Source organism: Eurytemora carolleeae, unplaced genomic scaffold (assembly GCF_000591075.1).
Source record: "Eurytemora carolleeae unplaced genomic scaffold, Eaff_2.0 scaffold448, whole genome shotgun sequence".
NCBI lineage: Eukaryota > Metazoa > Arthropoda > Copepoda > Calanoida > Temoridae > Eurytemora > Eurytemora carolleeae.
In genome coordinates, this window is record NW_019396364.1 from 46,232 (window position 1) to 69,825 (window position 23,594).

The 23,594-nt window shown below is 32.5% G+C and overlaps 2 protein-coding genes across 3 annotated transcripts in view; one reads left to right on the forward strand and one right to left on the reverse strand.

The window, feature by feature from the left end:
- Positions 1-42: 42 nt before the first annotated feature.
- The window catches only part of LOC111701757 (uncharacterized), a 35,377-nt gene continuing 11,825 nt past the window's right edge, over positions 43-23,594 (reverse strand). For both annotated transcript variants that reach the window (XM_023473168.1, XM_023473167.1), the window contains exons 15-31: positions 23,138-23,211; positions 22,800-22,859; positions 22,194-22,423; positions 21,753-21,854; positions 21,163-21,307; positions 20,740-20,820; positions 18,101-18,295; positions 17,678-17,842; positions 17,120-17,220; positions 15,769-15,851; positions 7,552-7,616; positions 6,047-6,175; positions 4,482-4,582; positions 2,589-2,649; positions 1,968-2,045; positions 1,382-1,502; positions 43-263 (exon numbers count right to left, since the gene is read on the reverse strand). In XM_023473168.1, coding sequence (XP_023328936.1) covers positions 145-263; positions 1,382-1,502; positions 1,968-2,045; positions 2,589-2,649; positions 4,482-4,582; positions 6,047-6,175; positions 7,552-7,616; positions 15,769-15,851; positions 17,120-17,220; positions 17,678-17,842; positions 18,101-18,295; positions 20,740-20,820; positions 21,163-21,307; positions 21,753-21,854; positions 22,194-22,423; positions 22,800-22,859; positions 23,138-23,211 — 1,910 coding nt within the window. In that variant the 3' untranslated portion in view covers positions 43-144. The remainder of the gene's footprint in view (positions 264-1,381; positions 1,503-1,967; positions 2,046-2,588; positions 2,650-4,481; positions 4,583-6,046; positions 6,176-7,551; positions 7,617-15,768; positions 15,852-17,119; positions 17,221-17,677; positions 17,843-18,100; positions 18,296-20,739; positions 20,821-21,162; positions 21,308-21,752; positions 21,855-22,193; positions 22,424-22,799; positions 22,860-23,137; positions 23,212-23,594) is intronic.
- Positions 8,569-15,681, forward strand: LOC111701762 (rhomboid-related protein 3). Its single transcript, XM_023473174.1, has 5 exons — positions 8,569-8,663; positions 13,012-13,442; positions 13,972-14,118; positions 14,306-14,410; positions 14,637-15,681. The coding sequence occupies exons 2-5, from the start codon at positions 13,012-13,014 to the stop codon at positions 15,553-15,555; spliced, it is 1,602 nt and encodes a 533-aa protein (XP_023328942.1). The 5' UTR covers positions 8,569-8,663; the 3' UTR covers positions 15,556-15,681.

Sequence of the window (23,594 nt, forward strand, 5' to 3'; positions counted from 1 at the left end):
GACGTTGTTTTAAATATTTCAAAATACTGATTGATCATAACATAGCCAAGATTTTATTTATTTTAGTAAACTGGACTTTAGACTAAAACCACGCTTTGATGTAGCAAGGCGTAAATATGACTCTTTTTGTCTTTTTAAAGATCTTCAACTGTGCTGAGCTTGCAACCTGGCTTTCTTCTGAAGTTTCTTGACTTCCTCTTTAACCTTTAGCTTCATGAGATCGAGGCAGGCGAGGGCATCTTCTTTGGAGTCGTGTCCACCCTCTAAAATTGCGCAAAATATTAAATATAAAACATTTGTTGTTAAATGGGGGGAAAGGGACATTCTTGGTACTCATGCAAATCAATATTATGGATTTTACACACAGCTAGCAGGTCAAAAGAAAACTTTAAATCCAAAATTGTAGGCTGGTGTCACCTCTGGTTGCTAAGTTATGGCCTACTAAAGTTCCGGCCTCGAGGCAATTTGCGGGCTGACCTCGCATGATTTAAGTTGCAATAACTTTTTTGCTGGTTAAGATATCAAGCTAATTAAGGCGCCATTTTTTTCACTTGTTACTTTAAGATTAAATTTTATTAACAGATTTTTTTATTTTACTTATTGCTTTGCTGATAATTTTAATTTATATTTTTCGACCTGGATTTTTCGATAAGGCCATCCTCCAATTTTCACAAAAATTTTTAAGAGATTCCCTTTAATATAATGTTTGATAGAGCTAGAACTTTAAAACCATAATTTTAGTACATTTTTAGAAAATATCCTACTACAGTCGTCTTTTTTGTAAGAAAAATTGTCTGTCTTGTTAGAAAAGTTCGCTTAGCAGCAGCAAATTTTCAAAATACGTCCTAAACCTAAGGTTTTAAAGCTCTAGCTCTAACAGCAAGGAAATGCCAAAACATTATTCACATTATAGGGAATCTCTAAAAAACAAGTTTTGCGGGAATTGGAGACTGGCCTTATTGAAAAAACCGAGTTCAAAAAACGAAAATTAAATTTATCAGCATATGCAATTAGTAAAATAAAAAAACTTCCATTAAAATTTTATCTTTAAGTAACTATTTAAGAAATGGCGCTTAAAATAGCTTGATATCTTAATAAACAAAAATGTTATTGCCAATTAAAGTATGCGATGTCGGACCGAAAATTATCTCCAGACCGGAACTTTAGTAGGCAAAAACTTAGCAACCAGAGGTCACAGGAACCTGAAATTTTCGATTTAATATTTTCTCAGGAGATGCTGACTGTTTGCAAAGTTTAAAGAAAATTCACGACATTAACTTCCTTAGGGTGGCTGACTTGATAAATCTTTGTAAATCATTTGGCAATTTTGTGACACAGACTTGATTGATTTGAAAATGTATCTATAAAAAAGACGATTTACCTTCATTTTGAATAATTCTTTTGAGGTGATCTGCGGCAAGGAACTTGAGGGCGCGCTTGTACGGCGGACCCATTTTGTGCGGGAATACAACACTGGTGTCAACAACAGTGTTGTGCAGAATCTAAAAAAAGAATAAAAACTTAAACATCTTCAAATATTCCAATTTTTAGATGTCAAAATCTGTAAAAAAGAAAGGATGAGGTATGAGAAAACTGGCCGAAAATAAAAGTGGGGATGATAAAGAAAAAGTTAAAGAACAATGGAAGAAAGAGAGAAACAAAATAGATTAGGTACAGTGTCAAAGAACGAAGTAAATAATTTAAGGGAATTAAACCAGGAATATAGGAGATGAACACAAGAGAAGGAGAAAGGATAATGTCGAGACAAAAGAGAGGTTTGAGAGAAAAGAAAACTAAAATACATTCTGAGGATTTAATAAATATTAAGAAGTACAAGAACGGGTATGGATATTTGAACTACTTCTCTTGGGTGTCCAATAGTCTGCTCGAAGTAGTTCAACTAGCCATATTCCAATTCAACTACTTCTTGTAATTTATGTCCGACCTCTGAACAAAAGAACCCTAACCTTCAATGCTTTAAGATCAGACTCCAGACTGTGCCCAATCAGAATATCATTTGCTTGAAACTTGGACAGAAGAACCGCCTAGTAGATTATTATGATTATCAATTTAATTATTATTATTAAGCACCAGGGGTGCAATAGTTTAGGGTTTTATTCGCTGAATTGGTAAAACTAAGTGATTTTAGCATAAAATTTCGGATAACAAGTATTAAATATTATTCAGATGTACAGTTTTTTTAAGTAAATATATTTACTTATTTATTAGGTCCTGTCTTAAAAGTTGACTACTGACTTTTAAATCTCAACAGTTCAAGACTGAGGAAGACTACGATTGAAATAAGAGCAAGGAACTTTTGAATAAAAAGAATGAGTCGATTTAAAATTTTCCAGCGTCATTTCCATGGGATAAAAACACAAATTAAGACATCAGAGCTTCGTATCTAATTCGTTCTGATGCGTATCCGGACTAGTTCTGATGCGTATCGGGACTAGTTCTGATACGTATCGGGACTAGTTCTGATACGTATCCGGACTAGTTCTGATGCGTATCCGGACTAGTTCTTTAACAAGTTTTAATACTTCTTCAAGCACATTTTTGTTGTTGCAAAATTCATGAAACTTGACCTGAACTTGGTTGATATTAGTAGTAACTCCATCTAAATCCTTGGCAGTTATTCCACTGAACCTTAAACAAATGTATTTTTACAATTGTGAAGAAACAATCTCAAGGAATAATAATTAACTGACGAGGGTCAACCCAGACCGAAATATATTTTCAATAAATATGGAACTAACATCTACTTTTTTACTCTACAGAGGTTTGGTCCATCACCATCACCGAATTTTAATTCATTTTCAATCAGATATTTCACAGCCAGTTGCGTATTTGCGTCTAAAACTAGTATACTAACTGTTCTCAATAATAATCTAGTTTTACAATGGCGTATTAACCTTGCATTGTACTAAATAATACTCTAGTTTAACAGCAGTGTACTAACCTTGTGTTTTACTCAAAAATACTCTAGTTTAACACTAGTGTACTAACCTTGTATATTACTCAATAATACTCTAATTTAACACTAGTGTACTAACCTTGTATTGTACTCAATAATACTCTAATTTAACACTAGTGTACTAACCTTTTATTGTTTTATTGTACTCAATAATACTCTAGTTTAACACTAGTGTACTAACCTTGTATTTTACTCAAAAATACTCTAGTTTAACACTAGTGTACTAACCTTGTATTGTACTCAATAATACTCTAGTTTAACACTAGTGTACTAATCTTGTATTGTACTCAATAATACTCTATTTTAACACTAGTGTACTAACCTTTTATTGTACTCAAAAATACTCTAGTTTAACACTTGTGTACTAATCTTGTATTGTACTCAAAAATTCTCTATTTTAACACTAGTGTACTAACCTTGTATTGTACTCAATAATAGTTTAGTTTAACACTTGTGTACTAAACTTGTATTGTACTCAATAATAGATTAGTTTAACACTAGTGTACTAACCTTGTATTGTACTCAATAAAAGTTTAGTTTAACACTTGTGTACTAACCTTGTATTGTACTCAATAATAGTTTAGTTTAACACTAGTGTACTAACCTTGTATTGTACTCAATATTAGTTTAGTTTAACACTATTGTACTAACCATGTATTGTACTCAATAATACGCATTTTAACACTAGTGTACTAACCTAGTATTGTACTCAATAATAATCTAGTTTAACACTAGTGTACTTAGCTTTTATTGCTATATTGTACTCATTAATACTCTAGTTTAACACTAGTGTACTAACCTTGTATTTTACTCAAAAATACTCTAGTTTAACACTAGTGTACTAACCTTGTATTGTACTCAATAATACTCTAGTTTAACACTAGTGTACTAATCTTGTATTGTACTCAATAATACTCTATTTTAACACTAGTGTACTAACCTTTTATTGTACTCAAAAATACTCTAGTTTAACACTAGTGTACTAACCTTGTATTGTACTCAATAATACTATATTTTAACACTAGTGTACTAACCTTGTATTGTACTCAAAAATACTCTAGTTTAACAATAGTGTACTAATCTTGAATTGTACTCAATAATACTCTATTTTAACACTAGTGTACTAACCTTTTATTGTACTCAAAAATACTCTAGTTTAACACTAATGTACTAACCTTGTATTGTACTCAATAATACTATATTTTAACACTAGTGTACTAACCTTGTACTGTACTCAAAAATACTCTAGTTTAACACTAGTGTACTAATCTTGTATTGCACTCAAAAATACTCTATTTTAACACTAGTGTACTTGCCTTGCATTGTACTCAATAATTCTCTATTTTAACACTAGTGTACTAACCTTGTATTGTACTCAAAAATACTCTATTTTAACACAGGTGTACTAACCTTGTATTGTACTCAATAATTGTTTAGTTTAACACTAGTGTACTAACCTTGTATTGTACTCAATAATAGTTTAGTTTAACACTAGTGTACTAACCTTGTATTGTACTCAATAATAGTATTCTCTGGTTTGACTAAAGTCTCGTAACAAACGTTTCCCAGATAATCAATCACAGTTACACGAGTCAGTTCATTGCCCTAGTAAATAATATTGGATAATTAGTAAATAATATTAAATAATTAGTAAATAATATTGGATAATTAGTAAATAATATTGGATAATTAGTAGATGAAGTGCTTGGTCTCTAGACCTGGGTTTAATTCTACTAATTACTTTCAAAGACTGTATTTATACGTTCATATTTTCGAGAGACAAAGAAACTTTTTTGAATTAACACATAATTGTTAAAAAGATTTTTACGCTAAAATTAGCTGTACAAATCGATAAACAGTCAACAAAATATTTTGATTGCAATCATTAAAAAATGTTCCCTAAAAAACACTTTTATTTCGATAATAAGAATAACTTTTTGATAAACTGTTCTTCATACAACATATAGACCGTAAACCAATAATATAAATCATGTATACATCTTACATCCCAGAAAACCAAGGATTTTGTTGTACAATAGATTTTAAATACAAGTAGTGGAAGTTGAGAACTTATTTCATCCATTAGTTATTTCATCCAAATTATATGTATTATTTATATCAAAAAGAAATTCTTTATTGCGACGACTTTAATATTAGTTTCAGTTCATTTGTTAACACTTTGTTTATAGTCTTAATGCTTCTTCCTCTTTTCTATTTCTTGGCCGAGTTGTCTGCGCACCTCTGGCAAACAAACATTTATGCCAGACAAATTATTTGGAATTAAAAACGTCGATTATTTCCTTATCTAATTGCAATTTTTCTAATTTTTTTTTTGAATATATATTAAATTATTGCATCTTCATTGTAAAGTCAAGCATTTAATAATTTTAAAAATTCTAAAGTGGAGATTTTGACCCTTAATCAAAAAAACTAAAAATACTTATTTGACAGGTACCTTTATTTAACTTTCGGAAACTTGAAACTAATTGGAGTTAATCTACAGGGTTATCAACAAAAAATGAGACTTTATCGACGACTGTATTCAGAGTTACATTCACATACATTTAAATTTTGTTAACTACAGTTGATCTCTTTTTCAATTCTTCTCCTCAACCTTTTTTTTTTGTGAAAAATTAAACTTTATCAATAAAGTGAATTAAACCTTCAGATCTGATAATAGGGTCGAGTTTCGTCCTTTGAGAGTAACCCTGCTGTACACTGTACAGTGTACAATGTATGTACAGTGTATATTGAAATCTAACTCCTTGGCAAAATAATAAAATCTTGGAGAAACTTAAAATAATATTTGTTAACTAGCATACAAGTAAAATCAGAAAATTTTATTGGCATCTCTAAAACCATTTTAAGGTAAAAACAACTCTGTTGTATTGCACAATTCACAAATCAAAATCAAATCAGGCTTTAGGTACGTCCTACTATACACGATTCAAACTCGCGATGACATAATTAAATCAAGAGTAAGACAGGGCCTTATAAGATTTGCAAATATGTAAAAAAGTATGATAAGAAAATTAACATCTCAAAGGTCATTTTCTGGAAAAAACTGACCTCTGTAGTATTGCACATTTCACAATCTAGAGCGAATACCCTTCCACTGTGTGCTCCTCGGTCCAGAGTAGACACAAATCCACGCATATTATTGTAATCAAGCACATCAGTCACGTGAACTTGCGACACCTAATGTAAAAAAAAACTGATAGCTAAGAATTGTTCAGTACTTCAAGAAGAAATATTTAGTCAACAACCCCCCCCTTAGTAATCTTATCTACACCCGGTTAAAATTTTGAACTACTGTTAAACCCTAAACATTAAATGCATCGAAAGAATTTATGAAATGTCGTCCCTACAATTTTTCAATGGGTTTTATACTATTTTACGTAAATATCAATATTTGCGAAAACAAATAAATAGCCATGAATATGGGGGAACAGTTTTAAAGAGCTCCATATAATCATTTAATTAAAAACTAAATATCAGCACCATTCCATTATCAGAAAGTGAAGAATACGACATTTGATAAATTCTTTCTATGTATTTAATATTTAGGGTTAAACTGTATCAAATCTTAAATGTGACTGACACCGCCAAAATTGTTGGTTTCAGATTGTCATCAATTTCTTCTAGTGTTACGGTAAGAACCACAAAACTGAGTAATTATTGTCGTCTTCTTCTTCCTATGAATGCCGCAATGATTGTTATTTACAACTGAAAAGAGAAATTACCAAGGACGACAATCATTCCATAGTTTTCTGGTTCTCAATGTACAATGTTCGATGACGACCAATCTAAGCATTGAAGATTTCAAATATTGGTAGATAAGTATAAACCTGGCATCCTGTAGACAAATATAGACCTGGCATCCTGTAGACAAATATGAACCTGGCATCCTGTAGACAAATATAAACCTGGCATCCTATAGACAAATATAAACCTGGCATCCAGTAGTCAAAAATAAACCTGGCATCCTATAGACAAATATAAACCTGACATCCTGTAGACAAATATAAACCTGGCATTCTGTAGACAAATATAGACCTTGCATCCAGTAGTCAAAAATAAACCTGGCATCCTATAGACAAATATAAACCTGACATCCTGTAGACAAATATAAACCTGGCATTCTGTAGACAAATATAGACCTTGCATCCAGTAGACAAATATAAACCTGGCGTCCTGTAGACAAATATAAACCTGGCATCCTGTAGACAAATATAAACCTGGCATCCTGTAGACAAATATAAACCTGGCATCCTGTAGACAAATATAGACCTGGCATTCTGTAGACACTTATAAACCTAGCATCCTGTAGACAAATATAAACCTGGCATCCTGTAGACAAACATAGACCTGGCATCCTGTATAAAAATATAAACCTGACATCCTGTAGACAAATATAAACCTGGCATTCTGTAGACAAATATAAACATGGCATCCTGTAGACAAATATAAACATGTCATCCTGTAAACAAATAAACCTGGCATCCTGTGCACAAATGTAAACCTGGCATCCTGTAGACAAATATAAACCTGGCATCCTGTAGACAAATATAAACCTGGCATCCTGTAGAATCCGCATTCTGCTGACAACAGTAGAATACACTCTGCATACCACCAGTAGCTAAACAGTTATAGTACATAGTACAATAATAGTACGATAAAAGTACACTATTAGTACACTATTAGTACACTAATAGTACACTAATAGTACACTATTAGTACACTGAGAGTACAATAAGAGTTCACTAATTGTTCACATAGTACTATATTAGTACACTAAGAGTACATTAAGAGTTCATTAATTGTTCACTACTAGTACACTGATAGTACACTAATAATAAAAAAATAGTACAAAAGTACACTAATAGTAAACAAAAAGCAATCACATAGTTAACAAATAGTACACTAATATACGCTAGTAATATGGAAATAGTTTACGAACAGTACACCAATATACGCTAGTAGTACGCAAATCAAAGAATTATAATGTAAAGATATTTATTTCAGAAGTGTACGCTTTTTTGTACTGCAGTGTTCTTTCTCTGGGCTGTAAAGTAAACACAAGACGATGTCACTGTCACAGTCTTACATGGGATCCATCTTTCACATAAAAAAATAAATGAAATATTCTGGTCATTGGAAACTATTATGTGAATTAATAAAATTGTAAAAATTAAATGCTGATGCATCTATTCTTGTTTACAAACACATCCCAGAGATAACTGGTTTCAATATGTACGCAGAGAATACGCAACTGCAATTAACTTGCATTGCCTTCTTACCTTGACGCAAACAGTTTACGAATAGTACATCGTACAAATATACGCAAATCGTACGGGGGAAAATACTTAAAAAACAAGGTGATAGTAGCGAATAATACACGAATAGTGAAAACCCCCTGAAATCAATAGATTACACAACAGGTCCAGGGGGGGCACCCGTCTAAATCGTGTTTATGTGAAAAGGTCCTCAATTGGGTTTTACTATTTGGAATCCTTGTTTGAATATTTTAGTTAACTATCTATCTATTTATATGATACGCACAAGGCATGCAAAGCAAGCACTGTAGTTGTAAAGCAGTCTTCAAGCAGTGCACACTACATAGATTAGACAGAAGTTGGCCAGGGACCAGTTTCAAGCTATTATTTCGTCATATACATAATCCAAAGTAAATATTAAAATGCATGGAGCCATAAAACCTTTCACAGCTACAACTTACAAAAGTTATTAAGTAATAAGTTGGAAGAACCTTAAGATTGAAATCATTATCTTGAAAACGATAGTTTAAGAATAAAGTTGGGTTCTTCCAAATATGAGATAAATTTTGGCCATTTAAATTGATGTAATACTTCATACTTGAACTACTTAGATTACGAAATGTTTTTTAAAAAGCATTTATTTACATTAAAGCATTCATTGTAATCTCTGTTTGGGTGTCTGACTGGGTGTTTGTTTGTCTGTCTGACTGTCTGTTTGTTTGTCCGATCATAACTCAGGAACCCCTGGACCAATTTGCCTAAAATTTTGATTGGGGAATTCGGGAGACCCACGGGAATGTTATAGCTAGGTTCTGAAATTCTAAGTTATGTGGGGCGACTTCTATAGCGAAAATTTAGTTTCCCGGTAAAATCATTCAAGTGCGGGTAAACGGCGGGATTAACTTTTAGGGTTCCCAAGCTAGTTTATAATAAACATAATAATATATTACAAGGATTACATAGGGGTTCTTTTGAAAACAGCTCTCCTGCTGCAGTAGTTTTACAATTTTTTCATTGTACTTAACTTATAAATATTACTGCCGAATAATTAATTGATATGATTTGATTTTGTTAATTAACAGAGTGACTCATAAAACTGTGGAATAGGAAAACGACATTTAATCCATCTCAAGTGTATTTAATGTTGTTATAAAACAAATTGTTTTACCAGTAGCTTTAAAATCATCATATTAACTGAAATGGGTCAGTTTACACTGCACAATATCTGTGCTTCGTGCTCATTGAACTATTTAAATTCATTACGCGCGTTGTTCCGACAGTCGTCTTCCCTTTCTCTAGTAGTTTTATAAGTCCCACTGTATATATGTTTATTGAATGTTACATTTGTAAAAATGCTGGAAATATATTGAAAAGGTAAAAAAAACATGAGCTAAGTATACTTTACAAAATTGTGTATTTTGTAAATGCTGGTAACGCTAGGAAACAGTTATTACAAATATATTTGCATATTTTTCATATTTTTACGGGGGGGGGGGGGAAGTAGTGTAAGAAAAATTTAATATAAGTAGGAGGTCTTTACAAAACTCTAAAAATACTGGAGAGTACCGGAGGGTTCTAAATCCAGTGGAGAGAAAATTATTTTTACTGGAGAGCTTTTAAATTTTTACCAAAATATAAATTCTACCGGAGGGTTTTCTATTCAACTGGAGTAAATTGCATTTCAAAATGTGGAGGATTTAAGTTCTTACAAAGAGCAAAATTCTACTGGAGGGTTTATTAATTCACTGGAGGAATGTTCTGTGTGTACTAAAAAGGTTTGAATTTTTCCACATAGTGATTTATATTTTACCGGGTTTTCAACTATTGATATTATAAACACTACTGGGTAATAATTTTAGCTTTTTGTTACTGATATATCTGAAAACCTGCAAAATGTAGATAATTTTTTTTTAGATTTTCCTGTTTACAACTAAAATCCAAGACAGACAAGCAATGTATAGAAATACATCTAAAATGCTTTTGTAAGATATGAATCACTTTGGGGAAAAATTCAAACCTGTTTTTCTACACAATCTAATCCCTCCAATGAATTAAAAAACCCTCCGGTAGAATTATCAATTTAGGTTCAAATTCCAAGGCTCCCCGATATGAATAGTCTGTACTCCAGTGGAATAGAAAACCCTCCGGTAGAATTTATATTTTGGTAAAACTTTAAAAGCTCTCCAGTAGAAATAATTTTCTCTCCCCTGAATTTAGAACCCTCCGGTACTCTCCAGTAGTCTCCAATTATCATTGAAAACTTCAGTCTCTCTAAATACGATCAATTTTAAGCTTTAACATCATTCATCCTTATTCAGATAAAGGTTTTAAGGGTACCGATGTGAACCTTTTTGAATGGAGGGTTAATAAAAATTACGTCTACAGTACCTTTATGTAAAATGAAGGGAAATTTCTGAATTCCCTCTGTATTGGATATGTTTAACCCTATCTATATATAAATTTGGCTTGTCTGTTTGTTTGTTTGTCTGTTTGTTTGTTTGTATCCAATAAACGTCAAAACGGCTGAACCGATCGGGCCCAAATTTTTTGTGGGACATCTAGGGAGCCCAGGGAAGGTTTATGAATCATCAAAATTTCAAATATTTGTCTCTATCAAAATTCGATCGTCATTAAATTTTTTAAAATTTTGAAAATCCGCGAAATTTTTTGTAAAAATCCGCGAATTATTTTTGTTTAGTTTTACGATGTACACAAAGAGAACATGTTTACAATTAATTTAGAAGATGGGCGCGCAGCGCCCTCTAAGGCTAGAAAGAAGGGCGCGAAGCGCCTTGAATTTCTAGTAAACGTATATTCCCAAATGGTGATAAATATAGGTTTGTGTATCTACTATTTGCTCTCTGCTTTGTTTATCTTCTATATTAGAGATACATATTTGTTCAGTTCAGACTTGGCTAGTTTAGAGAATAGGCATACAGTGTGACCCACAAAAATGTGGAATAGAAAGATGACATTAAAACACTCTAATTTGTTTTCATGATGTGTTGTTATAAAGTAAATAATTTGACCAGTAACATGAAGATACACTTTAATTAAGCGAAATAACATTTACTGTGCTCAATGTTCATTGGACTTTTTAAGATCATAAATTGAGTATGATAGTAGTATTCCTTTTCTTCAAGTGTAATGGGTCTCACTGTGCATATGCATACTAAGCTTTTAAGGCGTTTTTCTATCAACATCATTAGCTTTGAAATGTTGGTTTTTTTAATTCAAGCCGCCGTTATTCCTTAAAAATACAAAAAAAAAAACAAAAAAAAACCAGTTATTTTTCTGTTAACAGTAATGATTAAAAAAAAGTTCTAGATAAACTTTTCAATTTCGACAGGCCATAAACTTTCCACACAGAGTCTTTGGAATTATCACAAGAATTTAGGCCACATCGATTCAGACAGACAGGCCAAAAATTTAAATAAATAAATAAATAGATAAATAAATAAATAAATAAATAAATAAATAAATAAATAAATAAAATGGTCAACCATCGAATATAGTAGATGGATTCGTCTGCGGAGAAAAGAAACTGATGATAAATCAATCACGAAATAATTTTTAGCTTTGAACTATTCATTTTGGGGGGATTCAAAAAATGATAATATTCCTATAGATTCTGAAAAAAATAATAAACATAAAAATTTAAAAGGCCCAATTCTATTTTACAATAACATTGTAAAATGAAATCAAGTCTATTTATAAGTGACTAATATGTGACCTTGAAACACAAACAAAGTTAAAATAAAGAGAACAATGAGACAGGGGTTTCTTTATACCCTTCTTAGACATGTTTATAGTTGTAGAAAGCATAAAACATGTGGATGAGGATTAACTCTTATCTTACTAACTAAGAAGATGTGCAAATTGTTAATAATTCATAAATTAATTTTAACACTTTGAGTCAGGGAGTGGTTTTTTTAATCTGAGAAGAGAAGTGATTATTTCTTATATTTTTATATAGCGGCCAATATTGCCAAAAACTATTTTTTTTTCACTTTGAAATCTTAAAGTTTACCCCTGTAAAATTATGCTTTCTAAAAACTTTTTTATCAGACCAACATTATTTTGTTATATATTGAACTAGACATATTTCTTTTCAATCCGACATATCTTGCATTAAAAGAAGGTACAAATATTCCAGTTAATCTCCATTTTAACAGACTAAAAATGAAGAATTGATTAAACTACTGCTCTGAAAAATTTACAAACTTCAAAATTGGGAACTCTCTCTTTACGTGGAGTATAAATATTTCTCCATGTTTAACATATACAAGTAGAAAGAGAATAAATACTACTCAGCTTATTCACTGTGAAAGCCTGCACGTGGAAACATCCCATTAAGGGACTGAACACATAATTTCATTCATTTATCATTCACCATTTATCATTTAACATCTATATAATAAAAAAAGACGTTTGTATATATATATATGTTGCGTATAACGGCCAAACGGCTGCACCGATTGGGCTGAAATTTTTTGTGTACACTCTTGGGTGGCCGGGGGATGTCATGGGCTTTAAAAAAAATATTTTCAAATTTTTTTTTCCACGGGCAACGCTGGGCCCTTTAGCTAGTTCATAATAAGTAACTTTTACAGAGAAACTGCATTTGAAAAATATCCATTTACAAATTTCCACAATTTTGCTTATGCAACAGTTTTTGTATGGTTTTATTTAATGGCTAAGGATTTTAAACTGAATGACAAATTGACATGAAATTAATTCAACCTTTTATTCTTACAGATGTTGGCACAGTTGAGTTTGATCAGAGAAGAGTCTGAAAGACCAGAAACAGATTCACAGAAAAGCAATGATTTGGTTCTTAGGAGAACAAATTCAAATGCATACAACCAAGAAGACATTATTAATGAACTACACAGACAAAGTACAGCTGTACATGACAATGATTCATCGAAAGTGGAGGTTCCACTAATTGAACCAACCTCAGATGAGAGTGACGATTCACCGATCACTTTCAGAGCAAACCACTTAGGCAATAACACTGTGGTAGACATGGAACCAGGACAGAGAGATAGTGAAAGAATGTCAGGATCAAGATTGAACAGTATTCCTCCGAAGGCAATGAAGAAAAGGCTGAGTTTGCCCAATTTTTCAGTTTTTCAGACCAGCCAGATATCATTACAGAGCGTAGAGAGTCAAACAAAACTAGACAGGTTAAAAAACTATTTTTTGTTAACCACTTTTAAACATCAATTTAGAAAAAGTTTTTTCTCAGAGACATGTTAAGATAAAAATGCATGTATTTACTTTATAATAGGGTTTCTTATCTTTTCTATTGATCTACCATATAAGTTAAAGACAGCAACGAATTGTTATCTTTCACATAGTTTTAGTTGGTATTTTCTAATATGTATTGAGTTTGGTGATGTAATACTACTGCATCATATCTCATCATAAACAGAAATTCCTCTCATTATGAATCTTGAATATGCTGGAGATAAATAAACTGATTCAAATTGGAATAAAAGTTCCATTAATTAATGGAAGTTATTTTCAATGGTCTTTAATTGTCTTTAATAAATGAAAAGAACCGTTTGAACTCATTAACCTAATTGAATGAACGGTAACATAAAACTGTGTGTTGCTTTTATGAATAGATTGAAAAAAGCACTAAAGTTCCCAGTACTAATATTCTTAAATTGAAGAAACACCCATTTAAGAATTTCTACATTTTCTATTTAGGAGAGATCTGGAGATATTTTCCCAATTGGATAAGCTGGATGGAGAAAAGAATGGAAAAATTTCAAAGACACATTTGAAAAAATGGATTTCCTCTTCAGTTCAAAATCTGAACACATTTTCAAATCAAGGAAGGTCTGCTTTTTCAAGGTACACTGTTAATTGATGTATTTTATCGGATTTGTCGTAATCAATGTAAAAAAATTTAATAGTTTAAAATATTTTTATAAATTTGTTTTAAATAATCTGTAAATTTTTTTTTTTAAAAACCAATTTTTATCAACAAAATTAAAACAAATGTTTTCTTTTCATTTGACAATATTATTTTTCTTTGAAGAGAGGCTCTGACTCGTCTACTGTCTGAAGTTGATGAGAATAAAGATGGATACATCGACCAAGAAGAATTTGTAAACATCATTCAAAGACAACAAAATGAACCCAGGTAGTCTTTTATTAGAGACTTGACTAGAAATGAGGTAAAATGGGATTGTTTGCTCATTAGAAAAGCATATAACTTTTTAGAATAAGGAAAATTTTTACTTTGTGACATATAGATCAATCGTTTCTGTCAGAACAGCTATGTTGTTTCCACCAGAAAATGTATTTTATGTGAATTTCATTGAATATAATTTCTTTTTCATTTAAGATAAAAAAATTGAATTTTTCAGGCCTGAGGTGTCGAGCCTTTTGCAGCACATGAGACAAGCAGCTTTTGCTGAAGTTTACAGATGGTGGCCTTTGCCATGGGTTCTTCTTGGTATCAGTTTGATTCAAATTGTACTTTTTTGTATCCACGCAGTGCATTTAACCAAAGATCATGGACTCAGCATAACTTGGCAAGATCCTGCACCGAGATGTTCAATGCTCATCTATAACCCATACAGAAGATGGGAACTGTGGAGGTATTTCTCCTATTCCTTAGTCCATGCTGGAATTGGACACATACTTCTCAACATTATTATGCAGCTTTTTGTAGGTCTGCCACTAGAGATGTCACATGGAAGTTTCAGGATATCATTAGTGTACTTAGCAGGGGTTCTAGCAGGATCTTTAGCAACCTCCACCTTTGACCCTGGAATGTATTTGGCTGGTGCTAGTGGTGGGGTCTACAGTCTCATTGCAGCTCATCTTGCCTCCCTTATACTTAACTGGAAGGAAGATGTTCTGGTCATTCGTGAGAGATTTCGAGAAGGAAGAATTAGCCTAGCTAAGGGGGCAACTGTGTATAGATTAATGAGGCTGTTATCAGTTCTAGTATACACAGTGTGTGATACAGGGTTTGCTATGTACAACCGAGAAATGAATGGTGGAAGCAACACAGGTTATCTAGCACATCTAGCTGGAGCAGGAGCAGGACTACTAGTTGGGATATGTGTACTGAAGAATAGAAGACAGGAGAACTGGGAGATTTATCTACGATTACTTAGTTTCCTCACATTTTCCATTTTGATCACCCTTGGTATTCTGTGGAATATGAAAGGCAATGAAGTCTACCAGAAACATTACAATACTAAATATGTCTACTTTCTACCACCTGACCTAAGACCCCTTTATGAATGTGATTACAGAGGTCAAGAAATCATTTAAATCTGTGATATATCAGTAATGATCAGGAACCAGCAGCTGCTGAACTTATTTAATTTATGCCAAAAATATTAACTGTACGATGTTCATAGCTTTAAATGTGTAACAAGTGGAAGTGTATCTGTACCATTCACATATTATTTAATATACATATAATCTCATATGTTAATATTTCTTGTTACACATACATGTTATTCTTCTTCTTTAAGAGCTTACCTCTGTCTCCTCGTTTTCTAAATATTCTTCCCCAATGATAAATACAATCTTCTTTCTTTATCTGCATTCCAAACTTATCCACTCTGTAAAAACAGTTGTACTGAACATCAACAAAATTATTGTCGCTATTAAAGCCATTTTTAATAAGTAAAAATTAGTAACTGAAACAGAAATGTATAACATTGTTGAAGAAAACTAAGTAATGGTTTATATAAATCAAGCCAATTGATAAAAACAAAACTACTAAAAATCTTTTTTTTTTTTAAATAAGGAAATAGTATTTTATAATGTTATGAAATTCGAAATTTCAATTTTACTCCATTCTAGAAACCATAACTTTTTGCCACAGTCTTCATACAGACTTTGATTAATAGAATTACAATCATACCCAATATAAAACGGAACACAATTGGATTCAGTAAATTGCAAGGATATATATATCTTTGGGCACATTTTCAATATTGGCAGAAATCCTCTTCTTACTGTAGGTCTTAGTCAACATTTGATCAATTGAATTTACATCTATTAATAAAATTATATTATAAATAATAATAATTAATGATCGCATTCAACGAGGGGAGGAAGGCCAGCCACAACAATTTCTAGTCCGAGCCACATTCTCCTCATTTTCTCGTCCGAGCCACCTCGAAATCCTCGTCCTTCCAATATTATTTTCCAATAGTGCCTAGTCCTCAAAGATAAAAACAATTTTTTAAGAATCGGGCCACGATAGGGCATAAATGAAATATTGAATTTTAATAAATTGGAAAGAATAGTTTCAATTGAATTAAAGTTTTCGAGTTCTATATCCTTAAAAATGTTCACCTTTTTTACGCGCATTTTCAGATATTCCTGGTGTAGAATGTCGCAAATAATTTCTAGATTATAGAACTTTAATCTTTTTTCTTAATTATAGTGAAAACCATAGATTTTTTCCGGGTGGTTCCATGGAGAAAATTATAGGCATATTTATGCTAAATATTTTGCTATTTATTTCATATCGCGAAGGTATGCCATTACGGAGGCAGAAAAGTTTTAAGTTTTTCCTGAATAAAGTTTGACATCATTCTCATGGGTTTGAAGATTCAAACATGATTTAAACGTGGCCAATTTTGTTAAAAATAGTTTTATCTTCAAGAATTAGAAACTTTTCAACACATAATAACCGAATGACGAGGTTTTCGAGGTGGTTCGGACTATAAAATGAGGAGAATGTGGCTCGGACAAGAAGTTGCTGTGGCTGGCCTTCCTCCCCTCATTCAATCCTTGATCTGCAGTGCTCGGACTTGAGCTTCTAACAAGTATGAATTCAGAAGAGGGAGTCAAGCCTATAATATAAGCAACAAAATACCTATACTCAACTTTACATCTGTCACAAACTCTAGCATCTGGGTCCGCTGGACGTTTCACAACTCTCAAGGGATCTATCTTTACCACAGCACGACCACGCTCCTAAACATTAAATTAAGATCTAATTTAAAAAATATATACATCTTTAAATGTTAAAATATCTTACCAAATTTATTTCAAAACAGACCCGATCTGAATTATAGCTTAGATTTCAGTTTTATTAGTTTTTACTTACTCATTAAGTTTAAGGAAATGAGTTCATACTAAGGATTAAATATGTGCATCATCAAATAATACTTTATATGAATTCACATATTCGAGAATATATTAGATTAAGTTTGAATTTAACATTACTAAAAATATTTGACATTTCACATTGATGCATACACATTTTTATAAAATAGTTTTCCACAGTCGTTTTCCTTTATTTTTAATTGAATTTGCAAATTCAACAAAATCTGACTTTACAAAAATACACCGAGCCCTGAGCAAGGTCGGATCCCTCCCAAAGTTTAGGTCAAATCCGTTCGTACAACGAACCAAAAAGGCAAAAAAATACCTCTGGATCGGGACGGGGAAACCCATTGTCAACTAGTTGTTCTTCAGTGAGAAGAAACTGGCGCATTACCCCATATAACATATCTTCATCAATATCTTCATCACGCAACCTCACGACTTTCTCAATACTCCACGTGCCAATAGTTCCTGGCCTGCCTGCCAGCACCTTAATAATATACGAATTGTTTTTTACTTATTTATATCTTAACATATTTGTTAGCTTTAGAGAGGCATTTATTCATATTTTAACAATTAATGCAAACAAAAAATGATTGATAAATCTTTTAGGTTTATTTCTTCTGTAATTTAGCAGAATGGACATTTATGGCAAGCAATATATTATATATGCATATAAGGTTTAGTATTCATTGAGGCATGTTGTCTTTTAATGAAGAAAAAATAAAAATAATAATGATATTAATACCTGCATATGTGTAGTGAGCATTGATCTATTCTTAGGATCAATGTTAGAAGGAGAAGGTTTAAACCCAGCAGCTTCTGCTTCAGCAGCTTCAGTTCGTAGTTTCTTGATCTTGTTGACCACAAGGTTGAGATAGATCATCCTACTCGATGCTTTCCTAGAGCAGTCCTGCTCTTCCTTCTCTGCTCTGGGATACGCCTTAATCATACAATACTAGCTAATAGACAACCTTTAAGGAGGACATTGTAATGATGATCCAATGATGACTTAAAGATCCAAATACATTTGAAATCAAAGCCATTGAACCAGAAGAACGGTAAAAATAATGAGACTTTCAAAATCTTGTAACTTTTGTGCAATGATGCCCTGGGATATGCTTTTATAAAAAAATACTAGCTGATTCAAAACCCTAACAGAGGAATGTTTAATGATGACTGAAAAATCCAAATAGCCTAGGCTTTGCTCAGTTCTCATTTGAACACAGGGTGGGCTTTTTTGTGTTTAATTTTTTTTTATTTTTCTGATTACTGCCCTTTCTTCACTCTTAAAATGTTAAAGTCTTCATGAAAAGAGGACTACTTTCAACTTTATTGATTTTCAGGAGTTCACAGCACTACACATTTTTTCATTTCCTAAGGCTTAAACCACTAAACAAATGAATATTGTTCGAATAATAAGATATTTAAAAAAAAATATTGAATGGACTTCAAGACAGTTTCTGATTTTAGATCAGACAAATCAAATTGAAGAAAACTTTAAAAGCAATCGATCATCTGCAGTGCTAGTTAATATAAAACAAGTATCAAAGATATTAAAAACCCCAAGAAGATACACAAGAAGATACATCACAGCTGAAGTTTTTCGGTATTTACTATTTAACAGTGGTCTTCCTTCTTGAGCATATAAATATCCACTGATTAATCTGAGTAGCCCCACCCCCAATCAGAAATATGTATTCAAGTGAGAAAATAAAATAAGTCTGTTTATTGAACTGTAGTACCAAAAAATTGCAGTATTCCCCCTATTAAGAAGGGAGGTTTTATTATTGTATTTGAAGAGTATTTATATATGATTATGGCCTATTATCACAACAATTATTATTATTATTATTAAACAAAACTTCTGGGGATATTCTGGTCCCCTAGGAAGTCACACCCATCAGTATTTCCCTGTGTACAACCATGCCTGGGGTTGTCTGTTTTAAAAACCGTCTAGGGCATGTTCTATTATTGAACCCTGGATGTAAGCGCACCAAGTGTTGGGATTATCGGGAACCTGAGTAAGCCGAGTCCCAAGGTTGACATCCACCAACCCACCCACCCCCTATTGGGTCATAGGCCCGGTACAAGGGAGGTTTGTTTCTTTGTAAAATCAACACTGGCATTCTCAATTATTTAAGTTTGGTCTGACATAAAGTATTCTTATCTATTAATCTGGGACAATTAGTTTACCCCATCTACTTAACAATATTGTCATTTTTCATTACTATAAAGTTCATCTATTGCTTAAATAGTCATATTATTATGAATAAGTAGGAATTTTAGAAGGTTTATAACTTTAAAGCTTTACTTTAAATCAAAAAACCCTAAAAAGCCCCAAAAAAGACCCAATAAAACCCACTGGGCTGGTTTTTTTCAAACCCAGACTTTTTTCAACCCTGTATTGAAAACAAAGCCAATGAACCAGAACAACGGAAAAATAATGATGCTATAAAATATTGCAATTTTTATTCAATGATGTAATCCTTTACATTCAGATTTCCCTGTAATGAAATCGTAATAATAAAACGTTAGATAGAGATACTCTTTGATTTAAAAGAATAAATTTTGGTACAAAAAAGGCAGGCCCCATTTTGAAAGTCCTGGATGAGATTTATGAAAAATGACCCTAGAATTGTCACATAATTCCCATGATTATTGGGACACCCTGTACAGGAATAACAACAACGAGACTGTAAAGACGACCTAAAACTCTTAAAATATGCAAATTCCAAGGTTGAATTAAATCTTCTACCTTGAATATAATTTTTTTAATCGCCTTTTTTATTTCAAAGAACGAAGCAAGTTTAAAGTTACAGGGAATCATAAATATAAGGAAACAGACAGTATAAATTCAGTAGAGTTGTCTATAAAGTCTCATCCTATGAACCTTTGAAGCCTATGAGATGCTTTTGCCTATAGAACTATAGCCTAGATGGGAACCATTGAAGCTTTTTAGATCAGGGAAGAGAGTACATAAATCGTAATATGGAATTAGGAAATCTAAAAAGAACATTGAATTATTCGGCCAGGAGTCGGAGGAAAATAAGGATAAACCTAACATTCTCTTACAAATTAAGGCTGTAGATACAAGCCACGGTAGTTGGGGCTTCACGGCTTCAGTTACTTCCACTCGGGCATAACAGTATCATTGCACATGTCATGCTAACTCTGTGACCCATGTACTCCTAAGTGAGGCAGAGGGTTGCCAGGAGGGGTGGTTTCCTGGTAACATTCATGTTATTGGGATGTCATAATAGATAGATGTAGGTAACCCTTATTAGTGTTCCTAATTTGAAAAGTTTGGCTATTAATTGTATTTTCAAATAGATAAACATTCCCTTTAAGCATTCAGATATTATTCTCAACCCATCCTGTTCCTACCTGCAGCTCATCTCCAGCATAGATCTTCACACACTCCTCTACTATAGAGTTTAGGTATCTCTGTCGAATATTGTTGGGAACCTAAATATTGTAACCTTTAATATTTTTACACTTAATGTACTTTACATCCAAAAGTAAAAGTATTCTCGATTCAAATACCATTTGACTTACTATTCTAACAACTTCCTTGTCTCAGCAGTATAAATCAGCAAGATAAAAAGAAGTATTGAAAATAATAAATTTTCCTAGAGAAAAAGAAGGATGTCTCATCAATATTTTGTCAGACAAAGGTAAAAGGATACCGTTGTGAATCGAACATTCGAACATATAAAGGGCCACTTCAAATTATGTTCATTGTCACTACAAGTTTTGTAAAATATGTTTGACAAAGAATAGACAAAGCGCGAATATTTTCAATTGTACCTTACTCCTTGGGTCAGGCGTGACTATGGGTTTGATGGCAGCTACATTAGTAGGTGTATGTGCTACACGAGATTTCCCTTTAGTAGTCTGAGCAGTAGTTGATGGTAACTCCGGTCCTCCAGAGCTACTAGGACCAGCCTCATTTCTTAGAAAATACGCAAAAATGATTTCAACTTTTTAAACACTTCTGACGGTAAATCTATTATCAAAATAACTTTTCCTGCAAGATATGGAAATTTGTTCCTTTTAATATTTTTCAACATTTGCATCAACTTAACCAACGAAACAATTAGCAAATACGCAAACTTTTCTTCCTTACAGATATAACGTTCCAATAATAATGTTAGTCAATATTCAACAAACGACACTAGGCGTGATTTTACAGTGACTATAGGTACATTGTATAGTGTATATTGTACAGTGTACAGTCTTCAGTTATATTGTAGAGTGTACAGTCTTCAGTGTACACTGTACTCTGTACTCTGTACTATGTAGATATATTGTTATGGGAAGTACCGAGGAGTGAAATTAACTATGGGCCTGGATGACACCCCAGTAATGTTTTTATAAATAACTACATATATATTTACCTATCTAAACTGGGTTGTCTGTTGATGAGCTGTTGTTTTATTTTACTAAGAACAGGAGCAGCTTCCTTAGGTTGATGTGCTACTCGTCTTCCTCCACCATCACTGAATAATTTTAGATTATAATTCAAGTTCAAAAAATTGTCAGTGTAATTTGTTTAACCCCTAAAAAGAAAGATCTAAAACCTTTAACCCCTTGGTTAAATCTTGGTTAATTTTTTGCCCTCTATATCTATAGAAATTCTGCGATAGCAAGTTGTTTTGATATTAAAATAGTTTCTTTCTTTTGTGAATCATTTTAGGCGTTTTACAAATACGGGACATCTTAAACTTATGTTTAAATGTTAATTAAAATGCTCAATCCCAAATTGAAATAATTGAAAATATCATTAAAAAATAAAAGTAAAAAATTTTACGATTTTGTTAACAGTAAAATACATGAACCTTTGAGAGGGAAGTTCAGGAGTTTCATCACTAGTCATTTGCTCTAGCCGCTTCTCAATGATATTCTGCTGCCGCATTTCCTGTAACCTCTTGTACCTCTCCATCAGGGCCTGGGCCGGAGTCCGCAACTGAGGTTTCCGTTGGTGAAGGGGGCGTCGAGACTCTGCATTTTCCTTAGCACCATGATACGCAACTCGTTTCCGTCCTCCAACCTCAACCTCGCTATTTTTCTAAATATTTAAATATATAATGAAGCATGACACAATTTTAACTCTAATAATCATACAAAAATGTAAATGTATATAATAAAATAATAACTAATCATTAAGTGTAGTGTGAACAGTCCTAGGGAGTAGACCTATTAGTTGCTCCAGGTCAGACTGACCGCAATTTCATATCTGGTGGACTAAATACATTCTTGAATGTAAGCTCACTAACACTCATATACTTAAAGTAAATATAAATTATATAAAGGATTGGTTGGTGAGAGTTCTTAATAATTTGATTTTTGGTATAACTGTTTGCTTTATAACATCATAAAATACACATACGATTGCTTAAATGTCGTTTTCATATTCCACAGTTTTATGGGTCCTACTTTATTACCTCTACAGCTGCCAGTTCAGCTCTGGCCGGATCCTGATGCTGGCTGGTCTTTGTCTCCGCCTTATCATAGTGGTATATATTTTCAGGGGAGGTGGGGTGGAATTTGACATTAACTCTATAGTTTACTCCCCCCCCCCTCTAACATTATTTTACTGGGGGGAATGATGTTTAAGAGTTGGAAGGATATGATTTTTTAAGAGGTGGGAGGGGGGGGATTATTTTTTACGAGATAGGAGAGATATGATTTTTAAGAGGTATGAGAGGTAACTTTCTTTTTAAGAAGTCTGGTTTGGGGAGAGTGGGGGTAACGATTTTTTGAAGAATATATAAACCCCTGCCTTGTAATCCTTAAAAATCCTCTGGAGCTCCTCATCATCATCCTCCTCCATACCAGCAAACATTGCGTCCATATCTTAATTAATACGTTTCTCTTTTAAATGTGAACTTTTGCTGTGAAATTTGTTTTATAGTCGTTTTACCCTCATTTTCAAAAATAAATTAGTTGCAAATTAAAAACTCCATGATTTAAAGGGAGTGACCGGCTATGTAAGGAAGTTGAACTGATTATGCATTGTTGTGGAAAACTTCTTTCGGATTCATTTGAGACACATTAAACTTCTTAAAGATCTGTAAATCCTGAGTTTGAGCTCAAATTGGACGTTCAAAACTCCTACTTTTGGGTGGATACGATTTCAGAATTAGTTTTTTTTTAATTATTTAATAACAACAACGAAAAATAAAGTAAATATTATACAGAAATTTAATTAGATGGTTAGGAACATATTTCTCAAATGA

Bases quoted from the DNA above. Each gene is read 5' to 3' on its own strand.
- LOC111701762 (XM_023473174.1), top strand. From the start codon at position 13,012: ATGTTGGCACAGTTGAGTTTGATCAGAGAAGAGTCTGAAAGACCAGAA. The intron at 13,443-13,971 runs GTTAAAAAACTA...TTTTCTATTTAG, and splicing joins AGTCAAACAAAACTAGACAG to GAGAGATCTGGAGATATTTT. The intron at 14,411-14,636 runs GTAGTCTTTTAT...TGAATTTTTCAG, and splicing joins AGACAACAAAATGAACCCAG to GCCTGAGGTGTCGAGCCTTT.